This window comes from Bos taurus, chromosome 23 (genome assembly GCF_002263795.3).
Source record: "Bos taurus isolate L1 Dominette 01449 registration number 42190680 breed Hereford chromosome 23, ARS-UCD2.0, whole genome shotgun sequence".
Taxonomy (NCBI): Eukaryota; Metazoa; Chordata; class Mammalia; order Artiodactyla; family Bovidae; genus Bos; species Bos taurus.
In genome coordinates, this window is record NC_037350.1 from 29,199,224 (window position 1) to 29,223,657 (window position 24,434).

The window sequence follows — 24,434 nt, forward strand, 5'->3', positions numbered from 1 at the left end:
CTGAAAGAGTTTGGCTGCAAAAGAAATCTTTATGGCCTTAGAGACTCAGTTCCCAAAGTTACTCATTAGTGAAAAACCTAGAGGAATTTTCTGTTGAGAAAGTTTCCTATAGATAGGGTTGAGGATGAAACTTAACAATTAAACAGAAGCCTAACATTGATTTGGAAGTACCTTAGAAAAATTACTTAAAATGCAGAACTTCTACTATTCACTGCTCTGTCTCCTTATGTAAGAATAACTTGAAGAGACTGATATACAGCTACACTCTATCATATGTGTCCTTTTATTTTTAGTGCTCTGAACTTTTGTCATAAAATATATTGAAGTTTATAAAATTATTTTCATACATCTATTGATAAAGTCATCTCAGTTGAGACCTGAAATATATTAAATGGAGTTAGTGTCTCCCTGCTCTACCCTTTCCCATTTCTGAACCACAGAATAATGCAGCTTAATTAAATGTGTTTAAACTTCTGTATTTTGGGAAACAGTGTGTCATGCAGCCGTAGGTAGCCATGCGCTCCTCTATAGTTTAGTCTCTATGAAGGTTAGATTATGTAAAAAATTCTGATCCATAGAAATTCTGGTCTGAGACAGTTCAGGGTTAAGATGCCTTCTTCCCAAACACTTTGTTTTATAAACAAAACTGGAATCGTCACTGTTTTGTCACTGAAACAAAACTGGACCAAAGAAGGTAGAGTTGAAGAACCATGTGAGTAAGATTAGAACCAAATTCTTTGGATCTACAAAAGTGAATGTAAACAATGTGAACGATCAGTCCGTAACCTCAAAATATCCTCCTATATTCTTACCTGTATTTATCTCTATTTTAGTTACTTATTATTATTTTTTTTTCCTGTGGTTGTGCTGCCCAGCTTGTGGAATCTTAGTTCCCTAACCAGGGATTGAACCTCAGCCCTTGGCAGTGGAAGTGCATAGTCCTAACCACTCCAGGGACACCAGGAAATCCTGTATTTCTAATAGTTGTAAGTGCTGGCACTCCCCATGGTTTCAGGTCCAGTGACTCTTCTAAGAACTTGGAGGGTGAAAGTGAAGTTGTCAGTTGTGTCCGACTCTTAGTGACCCCATGGACTACAGCCCACCAGGCTCCTCTGCCCATGGGATTTTGCGGGTAAGAGTACTGGAGTGGGGTGCCATTACCTTCTCTGTTAACAGCGGCAAGGCATATTATATTTACTTGGAGCTGGTATACTTGGTAACAGCCTTAGTGCCCTCAGACATGGCATGCTTGGCCAGCTCCCCAGGTAGCAGCAAGCGCACGGCGGTCTGGATCTCCCTGAATGTGATAGAAAGTGAGGAACATAGTAATTCTTGTCTATTAACTCCAAAAATACTTCAGAAATTACTATTTAATAGTTTTCACGTATTATAAGCTTGATGACAGGTAAGGAAAACCAGAGAAATTTTGGATCAGTTTTTCTTATTTCACTGATATTTAGTTCAGTTCAGTTCAGTTCAGTCGCTCAGTCGTGTCCGACTCTTTGCGACCCCATGAATCGCAGCACCTCAGGCCTCCCTGTCCATCACCAAATTCCGGAGTTCACTTAGACTCACGTCCATCGAGTCAGTGATTCCATCCAGCCATCTCATCCTCTGTCGTCCCCTTCTCCTCCTGCCCCCAGTCCCTCCCAGCATCAGAGTCTTTTCCAATGAGTCAACTCTTCGCATGAGGTGGCCAAAGTATTGGAGTTTCAGCTTTAGCATCATTCCTTCCAAAGAAATCCCAGGGCTGATCTCCTTCAGAATGGACTGGCTGGATCTCCTTGCAGTCCAAGGGACTCTCAAGAGTCTTCTCCAACACCACAGTTCAAAAGCATCAATTCTTCTGTGCTCAGCTTTCTTCACAGTCCAACTCTCACATCCATGCATGACTACTGGAAAAACCATAGCCTTGACTAGATGGACCTTTGTTGGCAAAGTCATGTCTCTGCTTTTGAATATGCTATCTAGGTTGGTCATAACTTTCCTTCCAAGGAGTAACTGTCTTTTAATTTCATGGCTGCAGTCACCATCTGCAGTGATTTTGGAGCCCCAGAAAATAAATTCTGCCACTGTTTCCACTGTTTCCCTATCTAGTTCCCATGAAGTGATGGGACCGGATGCCATGATCTTCGTTTTCTGAATGTTGAACTTTAAGCCCACTTTTTCACTCTCCTCTTTCACTTTCATTTCTGCCATAAGGGTGATGTCATCTGCATATCTGAGGTTATTGATATTTCTCCCGGAAATCTTGATTCCAATTGTGTTTCTTCCAGTCCAGCGTTTCTCATGATGTACTCTGCATATAAGTTAAATAAGCAGGGTGACAATATACAGCCTTGACGTACTCCTTTTCCTATTTGGAACCAGTCTGTTGTTCCATGTCCAGTTCTAACTGTTGCTTCCTGACCTGCATACAGGTTCTCAAGAGGCAGCTCAGATGGTCTGGTATTCCCATCTCTTTCAGAATTTTCCACAGTTTATTGTGATCCACACAGTCAAAGGCTTTGGCATAATCAATAAAGCAGAAATAGATGTTTTTCTGGAACTCTCTTGCTTTTTCCGTGATCCAGAGGATGTTGGCAATTTGATCTCTGGTTCCTCTGCCTTTTCTAAAACCAGCTTGAACATCAGGAAGTTCACGGTTCACATATTGCTGAAGCCTGGCTTGGAGAATTTTGAGCATTACTTTACTAGCCTGTGAGATGAGTGCAATTGTGCGGTAGTTTGAGCTTTCTTTGGCATTGCCTTTCTTTGGGATTGGAATGAAAACTGACCTTTTCCAGTCCTGTGGCCACTGCTGAGTTTTCTAAATTTGCTGGCATATTGAGTGCAGCACTTTCACAGCATTATCTTTCAGGATTTGAAATAGCTCAACTGGAATTCCATCACCTCCACTAGCTTTGTTCGTAGTGATGCTTTCTAAGGCCCACTTGACTTCACATTCTAAGATGTCTGGCTCTAGGTCAGTGATCAAACCATCATGATTATCTGGGTCATGAAAGTCTTTTTTGTACAGTTCTTCTGTGTATGCTTGCACCTCTTCTTCATATTTTCTGCTTCTGTTAGGTCCATACCATTTCTGTCCTTTATCGAGCCCATCTTTGCTTGAAATGTTCCCTTGGTATCTCTAATTTCCTTGAAGAGATCTCTAGTCTTTCCCATTCTGTTGTTTTCCTCTATTTCTTTGCATTGATTGTTGAGGAAGACTTCCTTATCTCTTCTTGCTACTCTTTGGAACTCTGCATTCAGATGCTTATATCTTTCCTTTTCTCCTTTGCTTTTTGCTTCTCTTCTTTTCACAGCTATTTGCAAGGCCTCCCCACACAGCCATTTTGCTTTTTTGCATTTCTTTTCCATGGGGATGGTCTTGATCCCTGTCTCCTGTACAATGTCACGAACCTCATTCCATAGTTCATCAGGCACTCTATCTACCAGATCTAGGCCCTTAAATCTATTTCTCACTTCCACTGTATAATCGTAAGGGATTTGATTTAGATCATACTTGAATGATAAATCAATTGGACCACCTGTCAAAGAAAGTTGCAAAATATTGTTATAAATGGAGGCAGCTTTAAAAAAGTCTCGGAAATACCTTTCTTGCCCATTGGTATATTTTCCCCTCAATTTTTGATCTCTTGAAAATTCAGTTTCAAGACTTTTCCATTTAATATATTTTCTTTTTGATTTCTATATTTACTTTCACAGATTACAGTGTGATATAATATGATGTAATATCATAATTATAATCATAATTATATATGATATAAGGTAATATCATAATCAGTGATATTTCAAAGTCTTGAAACTCAATTTTCAAGAGACCAAAAATTGAGGGGAAAATATACCAATGGGCAAGAAAGGTAGTCCCGAGACATTTTTTTTAAATGCCTCCACTTATAATAATATTTTGCAATTATCTTTGACAGGTGGTCCAATTGACTTATAGAACATATTTGGAGTCAGAGTTCACAAAATTCTTTATATAAACCATTGGTTATTTTATTTCTGTTAATTAATACTCAAAATATGTTTTGCTTTAAGTACTTACTTGCTTCCGGATTGGAGAAAAACAAATCATGACATATATGATTTATCACTTAAAAATATCCTTTGGCTCATATGTGAGTTACCATTTATTTTTCAGGTTGAGTAATCAGGGCCATTAAAGCAATACCTTAAAATATTACAGCATAAGACTTTTATTGTTCACATTTTGATATATAAACTTACAGGGAACACACAGGTAAACAGACCTAAACATTATTCAACTACAGAGTGCATGGGGAACTAAGACAAATTTCTGTATGTAAATTTATTCAAGAACACAAAAGAATACATAACAAATCAGTTTCATCAATTGATATCTCCTAAACAGATTCAGCATTAAGATTCCATGTCTGTTTGTTTAAGTTTCCATTATATTATCTAGAAATGCATTATTTAACAAAATATACTGGATTTACCCATTTACATTTCCTTTATATACTTCCTTCTGCTTTTTCAAATGTAAACAATTAGAAAAGCAGTATAACTTCACATGTCAATTTTCTCATTGCCCCTTTATATTTGTGCCTCAGAAGAATTCTCTAGACTTCAGGTCAGAATCTTCTACTGGTCGCTCTCCTCAAGGCCCCCTTCACTTCCTTGTTTCTCAAAGTATAGATCATTGGATTTAGCACAGGAGTGACCACGCTGTACATAATGGCAATGATCCGTTCCTGCTCCACAGAGCTACCTGTGGCAGGACGAATATAAGTGAAAACTACGGGAGCATAGAAAAGAACAACTACCATGAAGTGGGAGACACAAGTAGACAGTGCTTTATGGAGCATGCTGCAAGAATGGGTCTTGAAAAAAAGATAGATAATAATGTAGGAATAAGATAGAAGTGTTAGAAAAAATGGGCCAATGGCAAAGGTCCCAGTGACAGTATTGAGCAGCCACTCATTGAGCTCAGTGTTCCCGCAGGCCAACTCCAACAATGGCTTAACATCACAGAAGAGGTGATGGATATGGTTGGAACCACAGAAGTTTAAGCGAGATGTCATTACTGAGTGCAGCAGGGCATGGAAAAACCCAATAATCCAGACAGTGATAGCCATCTGGACACAGACCTGATGACTCATGAAAAGGGGGTAACGAAGTGGTTTGCAGATAGCCACAAAGCGGTCAAAACCCATCACGGCCAGCAACATGGACTCTGTGCTGCCCAGGAAGTGGAAGAAATGAAGCTGGCTTATGCAGCCCAAGAAAGAAATTGCTTTGTGTGTAGAGAGGAAGTTCTCCAGCATCTTTGGCAGAGTCACTGTGGAGTAGCAGATATCTAGACATGACAGGTTTCCCAGGAAAAAATACATAGGAGAATGAAGTCTTGGATCAGAGATGACCACCATCAGGATGGCTGCATTCCCAGCCACATTGACAATGTAAGTTGCAAGGAAAATCAGGAAAAGAACAGGCTGCAGTACTTGGATGTCTGTCACTCCCAGGAGGAGAAATTCAGTGACTGATGTTCGATTCATCATCACTTGAAAGAAAAGACAAAATAACATATGGAATGCGATCTCTGATGGGAACAGTCCCACAGCTGAAGATTTTCCCATCTAGACAATAATATTTTGAGGAATTGCTATTTAAATAAGGTCACGTGTTGGTTATGGACTGTTACTCAAACCTTTTAAGAATTAGATTTATCATTGATATTTTTCTTTCTTCCAGGAAAGAAAAATGCCAGACTTTCTTTAGCCAGACTATCATCTTCTCTGATACAACTTGCCTTTTATCATCCTAAATCAACTCCAAAAGCAGGTAAATTTTAAGCACTCCACCACAGTGCTATCTCTTGACCTAGGAAGAAACCACCTGAAGTTTTTACTTAAGAAAAATAGACAATGAGAGAATAATAAGAGCTATAAGGAAATCTGAATCGAGATGCAGACATTGGAACACTTCGTATAAAAAGGAATCATTCAAAGTTTGGGAAATCTATGAAAGGAGAAAGATTTGATTTGACTAGAATAAAAAAGTGAATCAACTAGGGAACATTTCCAGAGATCCCCAGGGATTATTACTTTTGTAGCTAGAGAAAATTTTGAGAAATTATCTAACCTTTATTACATCTTTGTTGCAGCCTGGCAGGGCAGAGATCAGAACCTGCCCCATGGCAGGAGGGTGCGGCAAACCGCGCCCCCGAGATTGTCCTAGGAAGCATGCCCGATGGACATATGTGGAGCTGGCCGTGCTCTCTGCTCGGCTTCACTGGCTGCCCCTGTGTCCGTCCTCATGGAAACCAAGCAAGATGTTCCTGATTAACAGCAGAGCCTTAATTTTACTCCCTCTTGATGGTGTGCTGATCAAACTCCCCAGTATAGCTATTTCCTAATGATCTCATGGGACTTGTGCCAATAAAAGTGAGGGCTGAAAGGAGCCATCTTGTCTTCCTGCCATGGAGAGCAGGAGGGCCCCCTGACTCTCCGCTTGCCAAATATATGCATCTGTTTTTTCATTATGTGCCCCCCCACCCCCGGGTTTCAGGTCTTCCTCACCTGCTATGCTGGACGCTGCACATCTTTTTTGTAAAGATGGCTTCAGGAATTCAGAGTAGCCTTCCTTGATAGCCATGTATATTTTGTATACTGTTAAACTTTATCACTCCTGATCAAGATACACATATGTCAAACATCGTTTTTGATTCTCTGCTTGCAAAAGAAAATTACATAAAAAAAATTCCCTTGGGGGAAAAATCTTTTCCTAACATTTAAAGAAAATAACAATGAGATTTTCTGTACCAAATATTTATTTCACTGCATCTTGAATATTTATCAATTACATATTTACTTTGGAGACTATCTAGAGATATGGCAATAAAAATGTAGGCAACAAAGAGTCTTCATAATCCACAAAGACAAGGTTCATGGTAAGATAGGCAACAGGTCTAAACAAGAAGACAGAGGATATGGGCAACTCCCCAGCCTGTCTCCTGGTTCATTCTCCTACCTGATTGAGTGTTCAAATTCATAGCTAAGAAGGCTTATCAGGTTGACACTTCTGAAAAGTAAATAGTAGAAAAATTTTTGAAAAATAAAGAGTAGAAAAATATTTGATGTGATAGTTTATACTGGAATTACAACATAAACTCTTCATCTTCTGAAATCTCTTCTTTCTGAAATTCTGCCTGTCTTTTATGATCCACAGATCTTGACATATTCAAAGCCTGAGAGAGAGTGTCCCTGGGGTTTGGGAGGATTATTGAAAGAATAAACAAGTTACCTTTCTATACCTGCAATATAAGAGAATTCTCCTTGGGGAATTTCGATCTTGAGTTCCATTTTTTTCCTTATTTTCCTTCCTTACTCTGTTTCTTTCTTAGTTTCATAACCACAGACAGTACAGTTCTCAAGGGCCTCAGGATTTCTTTAATTACCTTTCATTTCCTGGGACAGAGATTTGGATACACTTTCTCATGTTGAGGACTTCCATGGAAAAATGGAAGGAAATCGGACAATGACAGTTAAGGAATGAGGGCCAGTCATATCCCAATGATCCATACAGAAATTGATTATCATTAAAATATTATACTCATTTATTCCTGTGATTCTATGGAAAACAAAAAAGAGGACTAGGAAGAAGTAGTATTGCTTTTGTGCCTTCTAAATCTGAGTATTCATTGCTGGTAGTAACATTTAAATATTTTTTTTTCAATTTTGGTATCCCCAAAGCTCAAATTTATCTCTAGGAGACTGAGGCTGGTCTCTCCAATGTGTATCTTCACTTATTGCTGTACGCTTTAGGTAACAATATTCTCTCCGCTTCATCCAAGGAATACCTATATGCAATTGACATGGATCCAAGCATTGTAATTATTGTTGTATGCCATGTACTTTGTCCATCTATCACAGTTCATTTTTGTTGCATTGCAGCTCATTATATATTCATCACAATAATTGCTTGTTATAGTATGCCATGAATATAATACAAATAAATAATTATTGTGTGCTCACTGTTTAAGTTATTGTTCTGATTTCACATGTTTGTATTTCTGTCCTTTCTTGACACTCTCTACATCTTTAAAGGGATGCCAAAATTGCTGAAAGACTCTGTCTCTACTCACAAAGCAATTTCCTTCTTCAGATGCATAGCCAGCTTCATTTCTTCCACTCCCCCGTGACATGGGGACTTCAGGTAGGTGGCAAAGAGCGATCTATAGAAGAGGATGAGCATGGAGAGATGGGAGGTGCATGTGGCCAGGGCTTTCTTTTTCCCCTGTGCTGATGGCACCCAAGCTACAGCAAGGAATATATGGGCATAAGAGCTTATGATGCAGAAGAGAGGGCTGATTCCTCAGAGTCCTGTCAGAACAATCATCAGGTCCTCACTGAGGTGGGCATCAGAGCAGGAAAGCCTTAAGAGAGGTTTAAAATTACACACAAAAAATGAGGCGTCTCTAGATTAGTATAGAATGATAGGTTAGCATGAAGGTTTGGGTCAAAGAGTTGGAATGGGCCATTCCCCCTGACCCACCCACCAGTAGTGCTCATCTGCAAGGAGTCATTAGGAGTGTATAGTGCAGAGGATGGCAGATGGCTGCGTAGCAGTCGATAGCCATGACAGTCAAAAGCAGGTTGTCCATATCAGCAAACTGCAAAGAAATATAATTGGGCCAGAGAGAGAGAGAGATTGATCTCTACCACATGGATCGCTGCTCAGTGTTACGTGGTAGCCTGAATGGGAGGAGAGTTTGGGGAAGAATGAATACAGATATATGTATGGCTGAGTCCCTTTGCTGTCTACCTGAAACCTACATAACATTGTTAATCGGCTATACTCCAATAAAAATAGAACTTAAAAAAAAAAGTGAAAATTTGCTCAGTCATGTCCTACTCTTTGCAATCCCAGGGACTATATAGTCCATGGAATTCTCCAGGCCAGAATACTGGAGTGGGTAGCCTTTCCCTTCTCCAGGGGATCTTCCCCAACCCAGAGATGGAACCCCAGTCTCCCGCATTGTGGGCAGATTGTTTACCAGCTGAGCCATAAGTGAAGCCTGAGAATATTGGTGTGGGTAGCCTATCCCTTCTCCAGCACATTTTCCCAACGCAGGGGTAAAACCAGGGACTCCTGCATTGCAGGCGCATTCTTTACAAACTGAACTATGAGGGAAGCCTAAAAATAATAATAATAATAATAAATAGAAATAAATAAAAAGGAAAGGTAATATAATAATATAATTCTCTGTGCTACACAATATATCCTTGTTGCTTATCCATTAAAAAGGAAAAGAGAAAAAAAAAAAAAAAAAAGGAAAAGAGATAAGCAACCAGGATACATTGTGTAGCAGATAGAATTATAGTGATTATCCTGTAATAACTTTTAATGGAGCATAATCTGTAAAAATAATGAATGACTATGCTGTACACTTGATAGTAGGATAATATTGTAAAAAAACCATAATTCAATTTTAAAAAGATAAAAGTAATTAAACTTGCTAAGAAACTAGATCTCAATTTTTCCCACAGTTACTCATTAGAGAAAAACCTGGAGAAATTTTTTCTTGAGAAAATTTCCTATAGAGAGGGTTGAGGAATAAAATCAACAATTAAGCAGAAGCCGAATATTGATTTGGAAATAAAATTAGAAAGATTACTTAAAACTTCACAATTTCTGCCTCATTACTGCCCTGTCTCCTTAAGTAAGAATAGTTGGAAGAGACTGACATACAGGCATAAACTGTTATACATGTCCTTTTATTTTTATTGTTCTGAGAATTTCTGTCGTGAAAATATATCACAGTTGATCAAATTATTTTCATACATCTATAAATAAAGTCATCTCAGTTGAGACCTGTAACATCATTAAACAGAGTCAGTGCTTCCCTGCTGTACTCTTCCCAATTTCTGGATCACAAAATAATGCGGTTGAATTAAATAAGTGTTTAACCTTCTGTGTTTAGGGTGACAGTGTATCATGCAGCTATAGGTAATCATGTACTCCTCTATAGTTTACAGCCTCCATGTAGGTTGGATTATGTCAAAAATTTTGTTCAACAGAAATTCTGAGACAGTCCAGAGTGTAAGATATCTTGCCCCCACATATAGTCTTTTATTAACAAAACTGAAATTAAGAGGCCAAAGAGGGTAGAATTGGAGGATAGAAGAAACATGTGAGTAAGATCAGAACCAAATTCTTTGGATTTACAAAAGTGAATGTAAACAATTTGAATAGTCTATCAGCTCAAAATATTCTTTTACAGTCTTACTTGTCTGTATCTCTATTTAATGTATTTATTTTTGGCTGTGCTGTCTGGCTCTGTGGTATCTTAGTTTCCTAGCCAGGGATTGAACCCGGACCCTCGAGAGTGAAAGTGCAGACTCTTCATCACTGAACTGCCATAGCATTCTGTATCTCTAAATAGTTTTCAGTGCTGGCCCTCACCATGGTTTCAGGTCCAGTGGCATTTCTAGGAACTTAGAAAGTGAGAAACATAGTAATTCTTGTCAATTAGCTCCAAAAATACTTCTGCAATTACTATTTAATAGTTTTCACTTGGTATAAGTTTGGTGACAGATAAGAAAAACAATACAAAAACTTTTTGTGAATTCTTCCTATTTCATTGGAGGAGGCAATGGCAACCCACTCCAGTACTCTTGCCTGGAAAATCCCATGGATGGCGGAGCCTGGTAGGCTGCAGTCCTTGGGGTCGCTAAGAGTTGGACGCGACTGAGCGGCTTCACTTTCCCTTTTCACTTTCATGCATTGGAGAAGGAAATGGCAACCCACTTCAGCGTTCTTGACTGGAGAATCCCAGGGATGGGGGAGGCTGGTTGGCTGCTATCTATGGGGTCACACAGAGTCAGACACGACTGAAGCAACTTAGTAGTGGCAGCAGCAGCATATTTCATTGGTATTACATCATAATATATCATGTTACAGTCTGTGAAAATAAGTATAGAAATCAAAAAGCTAAATAAAAAGGAAGAATTTTGAAACTCAATTTTCCATGACCAGAAATTGAGGGGAAAATAACAATAATGAACTAGAAAGATATTCCTGAGATTTTTTCAAGCTGACTCCACTTTGAACAATATTTTACAGTGATCTTTGACAGGTTATTCAATTGAATTATTAAATATCTTTGGAGTCAGAGTTCACAAAACTCTTTAGCTAAACCATTAGTTACATTACCTATATTAATTAGAACTCAGACTACTGTTTATTTTAATTACTTGCCTCTCTGCTTAGAGAAAAAAATCATGACATACTGCTTAAAAATGTCCTTTAACTCATATGTGAGTTTACATTTTCTTTCTTGTGGAGTCCATGGCCCTAAATTAAAATCCTTAAAGTGTAGCAGTTTAAGAAAACAGTTTAATTTAAAGTGTAATAATTTTTAAAAATTATTTTATTTTTTTGGCTGTGCCATGCAACATGTGGGATCTTAATTTCCTGATTAGGGACTGAACCTGTATCTTCTGCACTGGGAGCTTGGAGTCTTAACCACTGGGCCACCAGAGAAGTCTCTGAAACAGTATAATTTTATTATTTACATTATGATATGTTAACTTGCAGGGAACACATAGGTAAACATACTTAAGTACTATCCAACTATATGACGTATGAGTAATTGAGGCAAATTTCTGTATCTGATTTTATTCAAGAACACAAAAAAATAGATAACAAATCATTTTTATCACCTGATATCTCCAAAACAAATTCAACAATCAAATTCAATGTTCAGTATCACAATTATTCTAGTTTTCCTTATATTATATAGGCATGCATTGTTTAACATGACTTTTGGACTTTTCCATTTATTATTCTTTTAGACAGTTCCTTTTGTTTCACAGATAGTAAATACTCTGACAAGCAGTATAATTCCATATCTCCAGTTTCTCATTGCCTGTTGATTTATGCCTGAGAAAATTCTCTAGATTTCTTCAAGTCATTGACTCCTTGAAATCACCCTCCTCAAGGCCCTCTTTACTTCCTTGTTCCTCAAAGTATAGATCAGTGGATTTAGCACAGGAGTGACCCCATTGAACATAAGGGCACTGATCTGATCCTGGTCCATGGAGCTACTTGAGGCAGGATGAATGTAAACAAAAACACCAGGGATGTGGAAAAGAACAACTACCACGAAGTGGGAGGCACACGTAGACAGTGCTTTACGAAGCATGCTGCAAGAGTGGGTCTTGAAGAAAAGATAGATAATAATATAGAAATAGGACAGGAATGTTAGAAAGCATGCACCTGTGGCAATTGTACCTGTGACATTATTGACCAGCCACCAGTTGAGCTCAGTGTTCCCACAGGCCAACTTGAGCAATGGCTTAATATCACAGAAGAAGTGATTAATCTGGTTGGAACCACAGAAGTTTAAGCGAGAGGTCATTACTGAGTGCAGCAGGGCATGGAAAAAACCAATGATCTAGACAGTGACAGCCATCTGGATACAGACTTGATGGTTCATGACACGAGTATAATGAAGTGGTTTGCAGATAGCCACAAAGCGGTCAAAGCCCATCATGGCCAGCAACATGGCCTCTGTGCTGCCCATGAAGTGGAAGAAATGAAGCTGGCTTATGCAGCCCAAGAAAGAAATTGCTTTGTGTGTAGAGAGGAAGTTCTCCAGCATCTTTGGCAGACTCACTGTGGAGAAACAGATATCTATACATGCCAGGTTTCCCAGGAAAAAATACATAGGGGAATGGAGTCTTGGATCAGAGGTGACAACCATCAGGATGGCTCCATTCGCAGCCACATTGACAATGTAAATTGCAAGGAAAAGCACAAAGAGAACAGGCTGCAGTACTTGGATGTCTGTCACTGGCAGGAGGAGGAATTCAGTGACCGATGTTCGATTCAGCATCACTTGAAAGAAAAGACAAAATAACATGGAATGCCTTCTCTGATGGGGACCGGAGTCCTCCTGCTGAGAATTTTCTCACCCAGACAATAATATTTTGAGATAGAGAGCATTGCTGTTTAAATAGTCCCAGCATCACAGGTTGTACAATATTTGGACCACTAGATTATTAAATATTGAAGTTACATGGTGTTTGTGGACTGTTACTCAAACACTTTTAAAAAATTAGATTTATCAATATTTTTCTTTCTTCCAGGGATTCAGAGCATGTTGCCAGCCTACCGTCTTCTCTAATAACACTTGTGTTTTATCATCCTAGGATCTAACAGAGAGTCAATTTTTAAATAGTCCACTACGCTGCTTTTTCTTAACAAAGTAAGAACTCATTTGATGTACTTAAGAGAAATAAACAAAGAGAGAAGAGTAAGAGCTCTAAGGAAATTGAAATAGAGATGCAAACCATGGAATGCTTTCTATAAAAAGGATACATTTTAAGTTTGGGAAATCCTTGAAAGGAGAAGAAAAAGAGTTGATGTGACTAGAATTAAAAAGTGAATTCAGTAGGGAACTTTTCTAGCAATCCCATGGGATTCTCACCCTTATAGCTAGAAAAAATTTTGAGTAAATATCTACCCATTATTTCACCTTTATTGAAGGCTGGCTTCCAGGTATTCAGAGTAGCTTTCCTTGATAACCATGAATGTTTTTATATTATTAAACTTTATCACTCCTGCTTAAGAAATGCATGATATGCCAAATATCATTTTTGGTTCTCTACCCTCAAAACAAAATTATTTCAAAAATCCTTGGGGAAGAGAACCATTTCCTAACATCTAAAGATAATAGTAATCAGACTTTATGTACCAAATGATTTATTTCACTGCATCCCGAATATTTAAAGATCACATATTTACTCTGCAGAACACTTAGAAAGGCAATAAAAATGTAGGCAGTAAAGAGCCTTCATAATCCACAAACACAATGGGGAGTCCATCATAAGATAGGAAACTAGCCCGAAATCCTGGGCATTCAACTTCAATACTAGCAAGAAGGCAGACAATAAGTGCAACTCCCCAGCCTGTCTCCTGGCTCATTCTCCTACCTGTTTGAGTGTTCAAGTTCACTGCTAAGAAAGCTTACCAGGTTGACACTCCTGTAAAGTAAATAATAGAAAAACATTGAGAAAAATAAAGAGTAAAAATATATTTGAAGGGACAACTTATATTGGGACAAAGTATATAAGCTCTTCATCTTCCAAAACCTCTTCTTTCTGAAATTCTGCCTGTCTTTTATGTTCCACAGATCTTCAGACAAACCCTGAGAGAGAATATCCCTGGGGTTTGGGAGGCTCTTTCTATACCTGCAGTATGAGAGAATTCTCCTTGGGGATCTCCTGTCTTGAGTTCCATTTTTGTTTTTTTTTCAGCATTCTAATTTTCTTTCCTTACTGTACTTCTTTCTTAGTTTAAGAATCACAGACAGTATAGGTCTCAATGGCCTACGTTTTCTTTTTTTCCCCGAAACTTTAAACTTTCTATTTTTAATTGGAGTATAGCCAATTAACAATGCTGTGGTAGTTTCACATGAAGAGTGAAGGGAGTCAGGTCATACAAGTAAATGTATCCATTCTTCTCTTCCAAATTCCCCTCGCATCCTGGCCGGCACATAACACTGAGTTCCGTGTGCCATGCAATAGGTTCTTGTTGGTTATACATTTTAAATATAGCAGTGTGTACACAACCATACCAAAGTCCCTAACTATCCCTTCCCCTGGCACCTGTAAGTTCATTTTCTAAGTTTGTGAGTCTCTTTCTGTTCCAGAAGTAGCTTCATTTGTATCATTTCTTTGAGAGTCCACTTACAGGGGATGTCATATGATACTTCTCACTCTCTGACTTACTTCACTTAGTATCGCACTCTCTAAAATATTCTGTCACTTCCTGGGACAGAGGTATGGATACACTTTCTCCTCTTGGGGACTGCTCTGGGAGAATTCTATATAAAATGGAAGGACATTGGGCCATGACACTTAAGGAATGAGCGCCAGTCACATCCTATTGATCTGCACAGAAAGATGATTATCGTTTAGGTATTCTACTCATTTATTACTGTGGTTCTATGGAATACAAAAGAGGGGAATGAGGAGAAGCGGTAATGCTGTTGTTCCTTCTGAGTCTGACACTTCACTGTTGGTGTTTTTTTAAAAATTTGATTTGTTTATTTTTGGCCTCACTGATTCTTCACTGCTGTGCGCAGCCTTTCTCCAGCTGTGGTGAGCCCAGACTACTCCCTCGTTGTGGTTGCACGGGCTTCTCATTGCGGTGGCGTCTCGGGTTGCAGAGCATGGGCTCTAGAGGATGCAGGCTTCAGTAGTTGTGGTTCGCAGGCTCTAGAGCTTGGGATCAAGAGTTGTGGCGCACGGGATTAGCTGCTCAGCAGCATATACGATCTTCCTGGACCAGTAATCAAACCCGTGTCCCCTGCATTGGCAGGCAGATTCTTAAGCACTGGAACACCAGGACTCTTGTACTGTTGGTATTAACACACAAATATTTTTTATTTTGGTGTCCCAGACCTCACACTTCTCCCTAGGAGAATGAGGCTGATATCGCCAATGTGTGTCTTCTTCACTTCTTGCTCTCTGCTTTAGTAGTAGTATCGTATCTGCTTCATCCAAGGAGTATCTATATGCAATCCAACATCTATCCAGGCTTTCTAATTGCCATTACAAATGCAATGTACTTTGTCCACCTTTCAATTGTGTTTCATTTTTGACAAAGTTCATAATATATTCATCACATTAATAATTTCTTAATTATTAATTTCATCAGCAGCTTAACAGGCTCACTGTCTCTACCCTCAATTACTAATGCCCATGCCATCAGCATCCATGCCATCGGCATCTGAAATATATTTTGAAAAGATAAGTGTATACCTATAGCTGATTCATCTGGCTGTACAGCAGAAACTAATACAACATTGTAAAGCAATTATACTACAATAATAAAAAAATCTGCATTCAAGGAGAGCCACCATTGTGGCTCCTTTCCAGTCTCCTTGGCTGGTTACTGCTCTTCCTCCTTATTATCCACTTTTGTGCATCTCCTCTTCTCTGTCTTCTAGTTCTGTACTTTATATATCTATAAACAGATAACTCTCAAGTTATACTTCTAATTTCAACTTATTTTCCTAACTCTGGCTTACATATTTAACTTCCAACTAGGCAGTTCTACAGTAGCTGTCTTAACCATTAAGATATTTTCTTTCAGCTGGCTTGATTTACATACTGCATTGGAAACAGATACACAAATCAAATAGACTGTCAACCTTATGCAGTCCACCAAGCGCAGAACTTGAACTCTCTATAGTCCACTTTGAAAGCTGATCCATTTGCCAAATGACAGCTTCAACACTTGCCTCTGGCTACCCCAATCTCTATAAACAATGACCTTGGAATTCTCCATTCTATCCAGTGATACTGGTGAGTAGATGGAAAGAGCAAAGGAGGCAGGGCCTTGGAATACACTGATGAGACCAGGTAAAAATAATGTAGTTTAGAAGCTGGGCATTATCAAGCTTTATCTCTCTTGAACCAGAAGGATTTTGAGGAAGAAATCATTTTGGCCTTAGAGGTCAGTTCCCAGGGTTACTCATTAGAGAAAAACCTGGAGGAATTTTTCTTGAGAAAATTTCCTATAGATAGGGCTGAGGTATAAAATCAATAAACAGGAGTCTAACACTGATTTGGACATAAAATCAGAAAGATTACTTAAAACTCACAATTTCTGTTTAGTCACTGCCCTGTCTCCTTATATAAGAATAGCTCGAAGTGACTGTCATATGGTCATAACACATTATATGTGTCTTTTTATTTTTATTGTTCTGAGAACATTTGTCATACAAATACACTGAATTTTAACAAATTATTTCATTCATCTGTTGATAAAGTCATCTCAGTTGAGACCTGAAACATTAGAGTCAGTGCTTTTCTGTTGTCCTTTCCCCAATTTCTGAATCACCGAATAATGCAGTTTAATTAAATAGGTGTTTAACCATCTGTGTTTAGGGTGACAGCGTGTCATAGAGCAATAGGTACCATGTGCTCTTCTACAGTTTACAGCCTCTACGAAGCTTGGATTATGTCAAAAATTGTGTTCAATAGAAATTCTGTCCTAGACAGTGCAGGATGTAAGATGCCTTCTTCCACACACATTCTTTTCTAAACAAAATTGGAATCAAAAGACCAAATAAGGTAGAGTTGGAAGATGGAAGAACCATGTGAGTTAAGGTTAGAACCAAATTTCTTGGGTTTACAAAAGTGAATGTAAAAAATTTGAGCAGTCTGTCTGTGATCTCAAAATATCCTTTTATAGTCTTATCTGTCTGTATCTCTATTTTATTTATTTATTATTCCTATTTTTTAATTTATTGACTGTGTTACCTATTTTGTGAGATCTTAGTTCCCCAACCAGGAATTGAACCTGTGCCTTCAGCAGGGAGTCCTAAACACTGGACACCAGGGATTCTGTATCTCTAAATAGTTGTAAGTATCGGCACCCACCATGGTTTCAGATTCAGTGGCACATCTAGAAACGTAGAAAGTGAGGAACATAGTGATTCTTGCCTATTAGCCTCCAAACATACTTCAGCAATTACTATTTAATAAGTTTCACTTAGTATAGCTTGGTGACAGGTAAGGAAAGCAAAACAAAATTTTTATGAATTCTTTATATTTCACTGGAATTACATCATATTATATCACATTACAATCTGTGAAAATAAGTATAGAAATCAAAGAACAAAATAAATGATAGGGAAAGTTTTGAAGCTCAATGTTCATGACCAAAAATTGAGGGGAAGATAACATGCTAAACGCTAAAAATGTATTCCTGAGATTTTTTTCAAACTGACTATACTTTTACCAATATTTTACAGTAATCTTTGACAGGTTGTCAGTTGACTTATAATGCATCTTTGCAGTCAGAGTTCACAAAACTCTAGATAAATCATTGGTTACTTTACCTCTGTTAACTAGAACTAACAGCAATAGTTGTTTTAATTACTTGCCTCCCCGCTTAGAGAAAAAGAAATCACGACATACTGATTAAAAATGCCCTTTCACTCATGTGTGAGTTAATATTTACTTTTTCATTTTTGCCCATGATCCTAAATTCAAATCCTTGAAGTATAATGGCACAATAATTTTATTGTTCACATTATAATATGTTAACTTGCAGGAAACACACAGATAAACTGGCCTAAGCACTTTCCAGCTATACAGTGTATGAGTAACTGAGGCAAATTTCTGTACCTGATTTTATTTAAGAGCACAAACATAACAGATCATTTGTATCAACCAATATCTCCCAAACAAATTCAGCTTTCAGATTCCATGAATAGTGTACATATGTTCAAATTTCCCTTATATTACCTAGAAATGCATTGTTTAACACAACTTACTGGACTTTTTCATTTATTTTTTCTTTATACTATTCCTTCTGTTTCATAGGCTTCTCAGGTAGGACTAGTGGTAAAGAACCACCTGCTAATGCAGGAGACATAAGAGATGTGAGTTCAATCCCCGAGTCTGGAAGACCCCGTGGAGGAGGAAATGGCAACCCACTCCAGTATTCTTGCTTGGAGAATCCCATGGACAAAGGAGCCCAATAAGGTACAGTCCAAGGGTCGCAAAGAGTCAGACACAATTGAAGCAACTTAGCACACACGCACTCTGTTTTACAAAGAGTAAACAATTTGAGAAGCAGCATAAACTTGCTATGGAGAAGGCAATGGCACCCCACTCCAGTACTGTTGCCAGGAAAATCCCATGGATGGAGGAACCTAGTAGGCTCTCCAATTTCTCATTACCTATTTATTTATGCCTCCGAAGAGTTCTTCAGATATCTTCAAGTCAGAGCCTCCTTCACATCACCCTCCTCAAGGTCCCTTTTACTTCCTTGTTCCTCAAAGTATAGATCAGTGGATTTAGCACAGGAGTGACCACACTGTACATAATGGCAATGATCTGATCCTGATCCACGGAGCTACTTGAGGCTGGATGAATGTAAACAAAATCAACAGGGACAAAGAAGAGAACAACTACCGAGAAATGGGAGGTACACGTAGACAGTGCTTTATGAAGCATGCTGCAAGAATGGGTCTTGAAGAAAAGATAGACAATAATATAGAAATAGGACAGGAATGTTAGAAAGAATGAGCCCATGGCAATGGTGCCTGTGACAGTATTGAGCAGCCACTCATTGAGCTCAACGGTCCCACAGGCCAATTCCAGCAATGGCTTAACATCACAGAAGAAGTGATGGATATGGTTGGAACCACAGAAGTTTAAGCAAAAGGTCATTACTGAGTGCAGCAGGGCATGGAAAAAACCAGTGATCCAGACAGTGACAGCCATCTGGATACAGACTTGATGATTCATGGTAAGAGTATAATGAAGTGGTTTACAGATAGCCACAAAGCAGTCAAAGCCCATCATGGCCAGCAACATGGACTCTGTGCTGCCCAGGAAGTGGAAGAAATGAAGCTGGCTTATGCATCGCAAGAAAGAAATTGTTTTGTGGGTAGAGAGGGAGTTCCCCATCATCTTTGTCAGAGTCACTGTGAAGTAGCAGATATCCAGACATGACAGGTTTCCCAGGAAAAAATACATAGGAGAATGCAGTCTTGAATCAGAGATGACAACCATCAGGATGGCTCCATTTCCAGCCAAGCTGACAATGTAAGTTGCAAGGAAAATCACGAAGAGAACAGGCTGCAGTTCTTGGATGTCTGTCACTCCCAGGAGGAGAAATTCAGTGACTGAGGTTTGATTCAGCATCACTTGAAAGAAAAGAGAAAATAACATATGGAATGCTATCTCTGATGGGAACCAGTGTCCCGCAGCTGAGGATTTTCCCATCTAGACAATAATATTTTGAGGAAGAGCAGTGATGTTTTAAATAGTCTGAGCATCACAGATTATAGAATATTTGGACCACTAGATTATTAAATATTAACATTATATGCCATTTATGGACTGTTACTCAAACACTTTTTTTTTTATTTGACATATCTTTTCAAATATATATATACCTCTTTTCAAGAGAAAATCTTTTCTTTTTTCCAGGGATTCAGAGCAAATTGCCAGCCTACCATCTTTTCTGATAAAGACTTGTCTTTTCTCATCGTAAGATCTAACAGAGGGTAAATTGTTAAGCTCTCCACCACACTACTGTCTCTTGACTTAGTACAAAATCATTTGATGGGTTTTTAACCTAAGAAAAATTGACAGCGAGGGAATAATAAGAGCTATAAAGAACTCTGAATGGAGATGTAAACATTAGAGTCTTTGCTATTAAAAGGAATCATTCAATATTTGGGAAACTCATGAAAGGAGAAGACAAAGATATGATGTGACTAGAATAAAAAAGTGAATTTAGTAGGGAACATTTCTAGAAATCCCATGAGATTATCATCTTTAAATGTAGTGAGAATTTTGAGAAATTATTTGGTGTTAATACACATTTATCGAAGGCTGGCTTTAAGGAATTAAGAGTAACTTTCCTTGATAGCCATGTATATATTGTATACGGTTAAACTTAATCATTCTTGGTTATGGTACACATATGCCAAGCATTGCTTTTGGTTCTCTACTTACAAAACAAAATTGTATCACAAATTCACTTGGGGTAAAAAACTTCTTCCTAACGTTTAAAAAAAAGAGCAATCAGACTTTCTGTACTAAATACTTATTTCACTGCATCCTGAATATTTATCAACTATATATTTACTTTGAAAAATATCTAGAGATATGGCAATAAAAATGTAGCTAGTAAAAAGTCTTCGTAATCCACAAACACAATATCCATCATAAGATAGGAATTCAGCTCTAAATCCTTGGCATGTAAATTTAATACAGGCAGGAAGACAGAGAAGATGGGCAACTCTCCAGCCTGTCTCCTGGTTCATTCTCCTATCTGCTTGACTGCTCAAATCCACAGTTAAGAAGGCTTCTCAGGTTGACATTCCTGAAAAGTAAATAGTAGAAAAAATTTTAAATGAATAGAGTAGAAAAGTATTTGACATGATAGCTTATATTGGAATTATAGTATAAGATCTTCACCTGCCGAAACCTCTTCTTTCTAAAATTTTGCCTGTCTTTCATGATCCACAGATCTTTAGATACACAAACCCTGTGAGAGAGTGTCCCTGGGGTTTGGGAGGATTATTGAAAGAATAAACAAGTTACCTTTCTATACTTGCAATATAAGAAAATTCTCCTTGGAGGATTCCTATCTTGAGTCCCATTTTTTTCATTGGTCCTATTTTCTTTCCTTATTATGTTTCTTTCTCAGGTTCAGAACCATAGACAGTACAGTTTCAAGAGCCTCAGGAATTCTTAAATTACCTTTCATTTCCTGGGACAGAGAGATGGATATACTTTCTCATCTTGGGGACTTCCCTGGAAAAGCTTTGTATAAAATGCTAGGAAATTGGGCAATGACAGTTAAGGAATGAGGGCCAGTCATATCCCATGGATCCATACAGAAAGATGATTATCTTTTAAATATTCTACTAATTTTTTACTGTGGTTCTATGGAAAACAAAAAAAAGAAAGAGGGAGAAGTAGTATTGCTTTTGTTCTTTCTAAATCTGACTCTTCAAAGTTAGTAATAATGTTAAAATGTTTTCTTTAATTTTGGGATCCCCCAAATTCTATTTCTCTCTATGAGAATGAGACTTGTCTCTCCAAAGTATCTTCACTTCTTGCTGTATCATTTGTGTTCAGTTTCTCAAGTCATGTCTGGCCCTTTAGGCCCCAATGGACCCAGCAGTCTCCTCTGTCCATGGGATTTTCCCAGCAAGAACACTGGAGTGGGTTGTCATGCCCTCCTCCAGGGGTCTCTCTGACCTAGGGCTCAAACCTGCATTTCCTGCATTGCAGGCAGTTTCCTTACTGCTGGGCCATTGGGGAAGCCCTGCTGTATCTTTGGTGCAAAAGTAATTGCGGTTTTTGCATTGTTGTTTGATATTGTAATGCATTCTTAAATTAGTGTCCTCAGCTGGTAAAGAATCCACCTGCAATGTGGGAGACCTGAGTCTGATCCTTGGGTTGGGAAGATACCCTGAAGAAGGGAAAGGCTACCCACTCCAACAGTCTGGTCTGGAGAATTACAAATAAATAAACACTTATCATTGGGAATTTTTAGTTGTATTCAATTTTTTTTTCTATAAAAGTATTATTTATATTCAGAATTTACCTTGATACATTCTTTATGGATTGATTGCTGTGCCTAACACATTGATATTTTAAAAATTATTTAAAGCTGAATGCACTTTACTTTTTCATTTTAATGTTTAATGTATAAAATTTTAAACATTCAGAAAAATGCAAACAGTGGTGTAAAACCCTCCTGTAGCTATCATCCTGCTTTGACATCAATATTTTGCCAATATTGTGTCAAATATCTAGATTTCCTTTTTTTCTGGAATAATTTAAAGAAAGTTTTAGACATTGTGTATGTATTGTTTTATATAAACTATGCAATCATTCATTTCAAATGTAAATATTTATTATACTCTCAAATTTATGAAGACATTTTTATAAAACATAACCACCATGCCATTATGATACTTCCCACAATTATCAACATAGCGCAAAAACACAAAGAAGTAGAAGATTCTGTAAAATGAGGTATTGAAAATGAAAAAATGCATAGAATCAGTTTCCAATCTCTTATTCATGGTGATAGTACTGGAAGTATTGATGGGGAAAGAGCTGAAGACGGTAATTTGTAACGTGATGCTAATGACAAAAAAATGATACTGACTATAGTAAAGCCGATGGTGAGAATCTTCATTATTAAACCAGTGATAGCCATGGAAATGATGGTCAAAATGGTGGTAATGATGAGAACAGATGACTAAGTTTCAATACTATTAGTGTTATAAGTCAACTTTAAAGAACAGCTCATCCAATCCACTGTTAAGTATACTATATTTAGCTAATATACCTCATTATATATATTATAATATAATATTTATGGTATTTATATATATATATATATATATATATATATATATATATATGAGAAGGAAATGGCAACCCACTTCAGTATTCTTGCCTGGAGGATACCATAGACAGAGGAGCCTAGAGGGCTACAGTCCATGGGGTTACAACAGTCCTGCACGACTTAGTGACTAAACCACGACAACCTGAAGTGGGCTTCCCTAGTGGATCTGAGTGCCTGCAAATGCAGGAGACCCAGATTTGATCCTTGGGTCAGGAAGCTCCTCTGGAGAAGGGAATGACAACTCACTCCAGTATTTTTGCCTGGAGAATTCCATGGACAAGTGGAGCCTGATGGGCTACAGTCCATGGGGTCACAAAGAGTTGGACACAACTGAGTGACTAACAATTTCACTTTGACATATTACTGATATATTTTGATATAATAATATAGATAATATATAAACCTAGAGCTAGCAGTTAAAGTGGGTTCTAACAACTAGTTCTCCTAATTTCTATTTAGTGTTCTTTATGCTATAGCATATCTATACTGTGCAATAGCCTCACTTTATCAGTGTGGTTTTGAAGAGTGTGATTTTTATCCCCCAAAACACTTGTTTCTTGGAATTATTCCTAATGCCATGAGCTCTCTATGCCCAGAACCCTTTTCAGGAAACTCTCCACATCCTTATTTCTTAGACTATAAATGAAAGGCTTGAGAGTGGGGGTGACCAGGGCATACGTGACAGCAGCACCCATCTCCCCAGAGGCATGAGAAGCTAACGGGGACTTCAGGTAGGTGGCAAAGACCGAGCTGTAGAAGAGGATGACCATGGAGAGGTGGGAGCTGCATGTGGCCAGGGTTTTCTTTTTGCCCTGTGCTGATGGGATCCGAGCTACAGCAAGGAAAATATGGGCATAGGAGCTTGTGATGCAGAGGAGAGGGCTGATTCCTAAGAGTCCTGTCAGAACCATCATCAGATCCTCATTGAGGTGGGTATCAGAGCAGGAAAGTCTAAAGAGTGGTCCGAAATCACAGAAAAAGTGGGGAATTTTTTGATTACTATCGAATGAGAGCTGGGATAGCAACAGGGCATGGACAAGAGAGATAGAGTGGGCCACTCCCCATGACTCACCCACCAGCAGTGCACATCTGCAAGGAGTCATTAGGAGTGCATAGTGCAGGGGATGGCAGATGGCAGCATAGTGGTCAATAGCCATGGCAGTCAAAAGCAGGTCGTCCATATCAGCAAAAACTGCAAAGAAATTTAACTGGGCCAGACAATCAGAGAAGGAGATCAATCTGCTGCTGGTCCACAAAGTCTCCAGCATTTAGCGGGCTGTGGTGGTAGTGAAGCAGACGTTGACCAGGGAGAGCTGGCTGAGGAAGTACATGGGGGTATGGAGGTGGATGTCAGTGCCAGTAGTCAGCAGCAGTAGTGAGTTTCCCATGAGACTCAGCAAGTAGAGGGCCAGGAAGAGACCAAAGAGGAGCTGTGGTTTGTCTGGGTCATTGGACAGTCCTGAGAGGACAAAGTCAGGGTTCTTACTGCAGTTCAT

General features: G+C 38.4%; 2 protein-coding genes and 3 pseudogenes across 2 annotated transcripts; all 5 read right to left on the reverse strand.

The window, feature by feature from the left end:
• Window positions 1-3,119: 3,119 nt before the first annotated feature.
• OR12D2G (olfactory receptor family 12 subfamily D member 2G) lies at window positions 3,120-5,555 on the reverse strand (the record flags this gene model as incomplete). Its single annotated transcript, XM_002697404.2, has 2 exons — window positions 4,623-5,555; window positions 3,120-3,149 (listed from the first exon to the last, which is right to left on the reverse strand). Coding segments are annotated over exons 1-2 (963 nt in total), but the record flags the coding sequence as incomplete, so codon positions are not given.
• Window positions 5,556-8,109: 2,554 nt separating this feature from the next.
• Window positions 8,110-9,330, reverse strand: LOC100300439 (putative olfactory receptor 1F2; annotated as a pseudogene).
• OR12D22P (olfactory receptor family 12 subfamily D member 22, pseudogene) lies at window positions 11,942-12,868 on the reverse strand (annotated as a pseudogene).
• LOC785858 (olfactory receptor 12D2) lies at window positions 18,251-19,730 on the reverse strand. The gene has a single exon (XM_059880477.1). It carries the CDS (start codon window positions 19,728-19,730, stop codon window positions 18,789-18,791), a length of 942 nt encoding a protein of 313 aa, XP_059736460.1. The 3' UTR covers window positions 18,251-18,788.
• Window positions 23,508-24,434, reverse strand: OR1O5P (olfactory receptor family 1 subfamily O member 5, pseudogene; annotated as a pseudogene).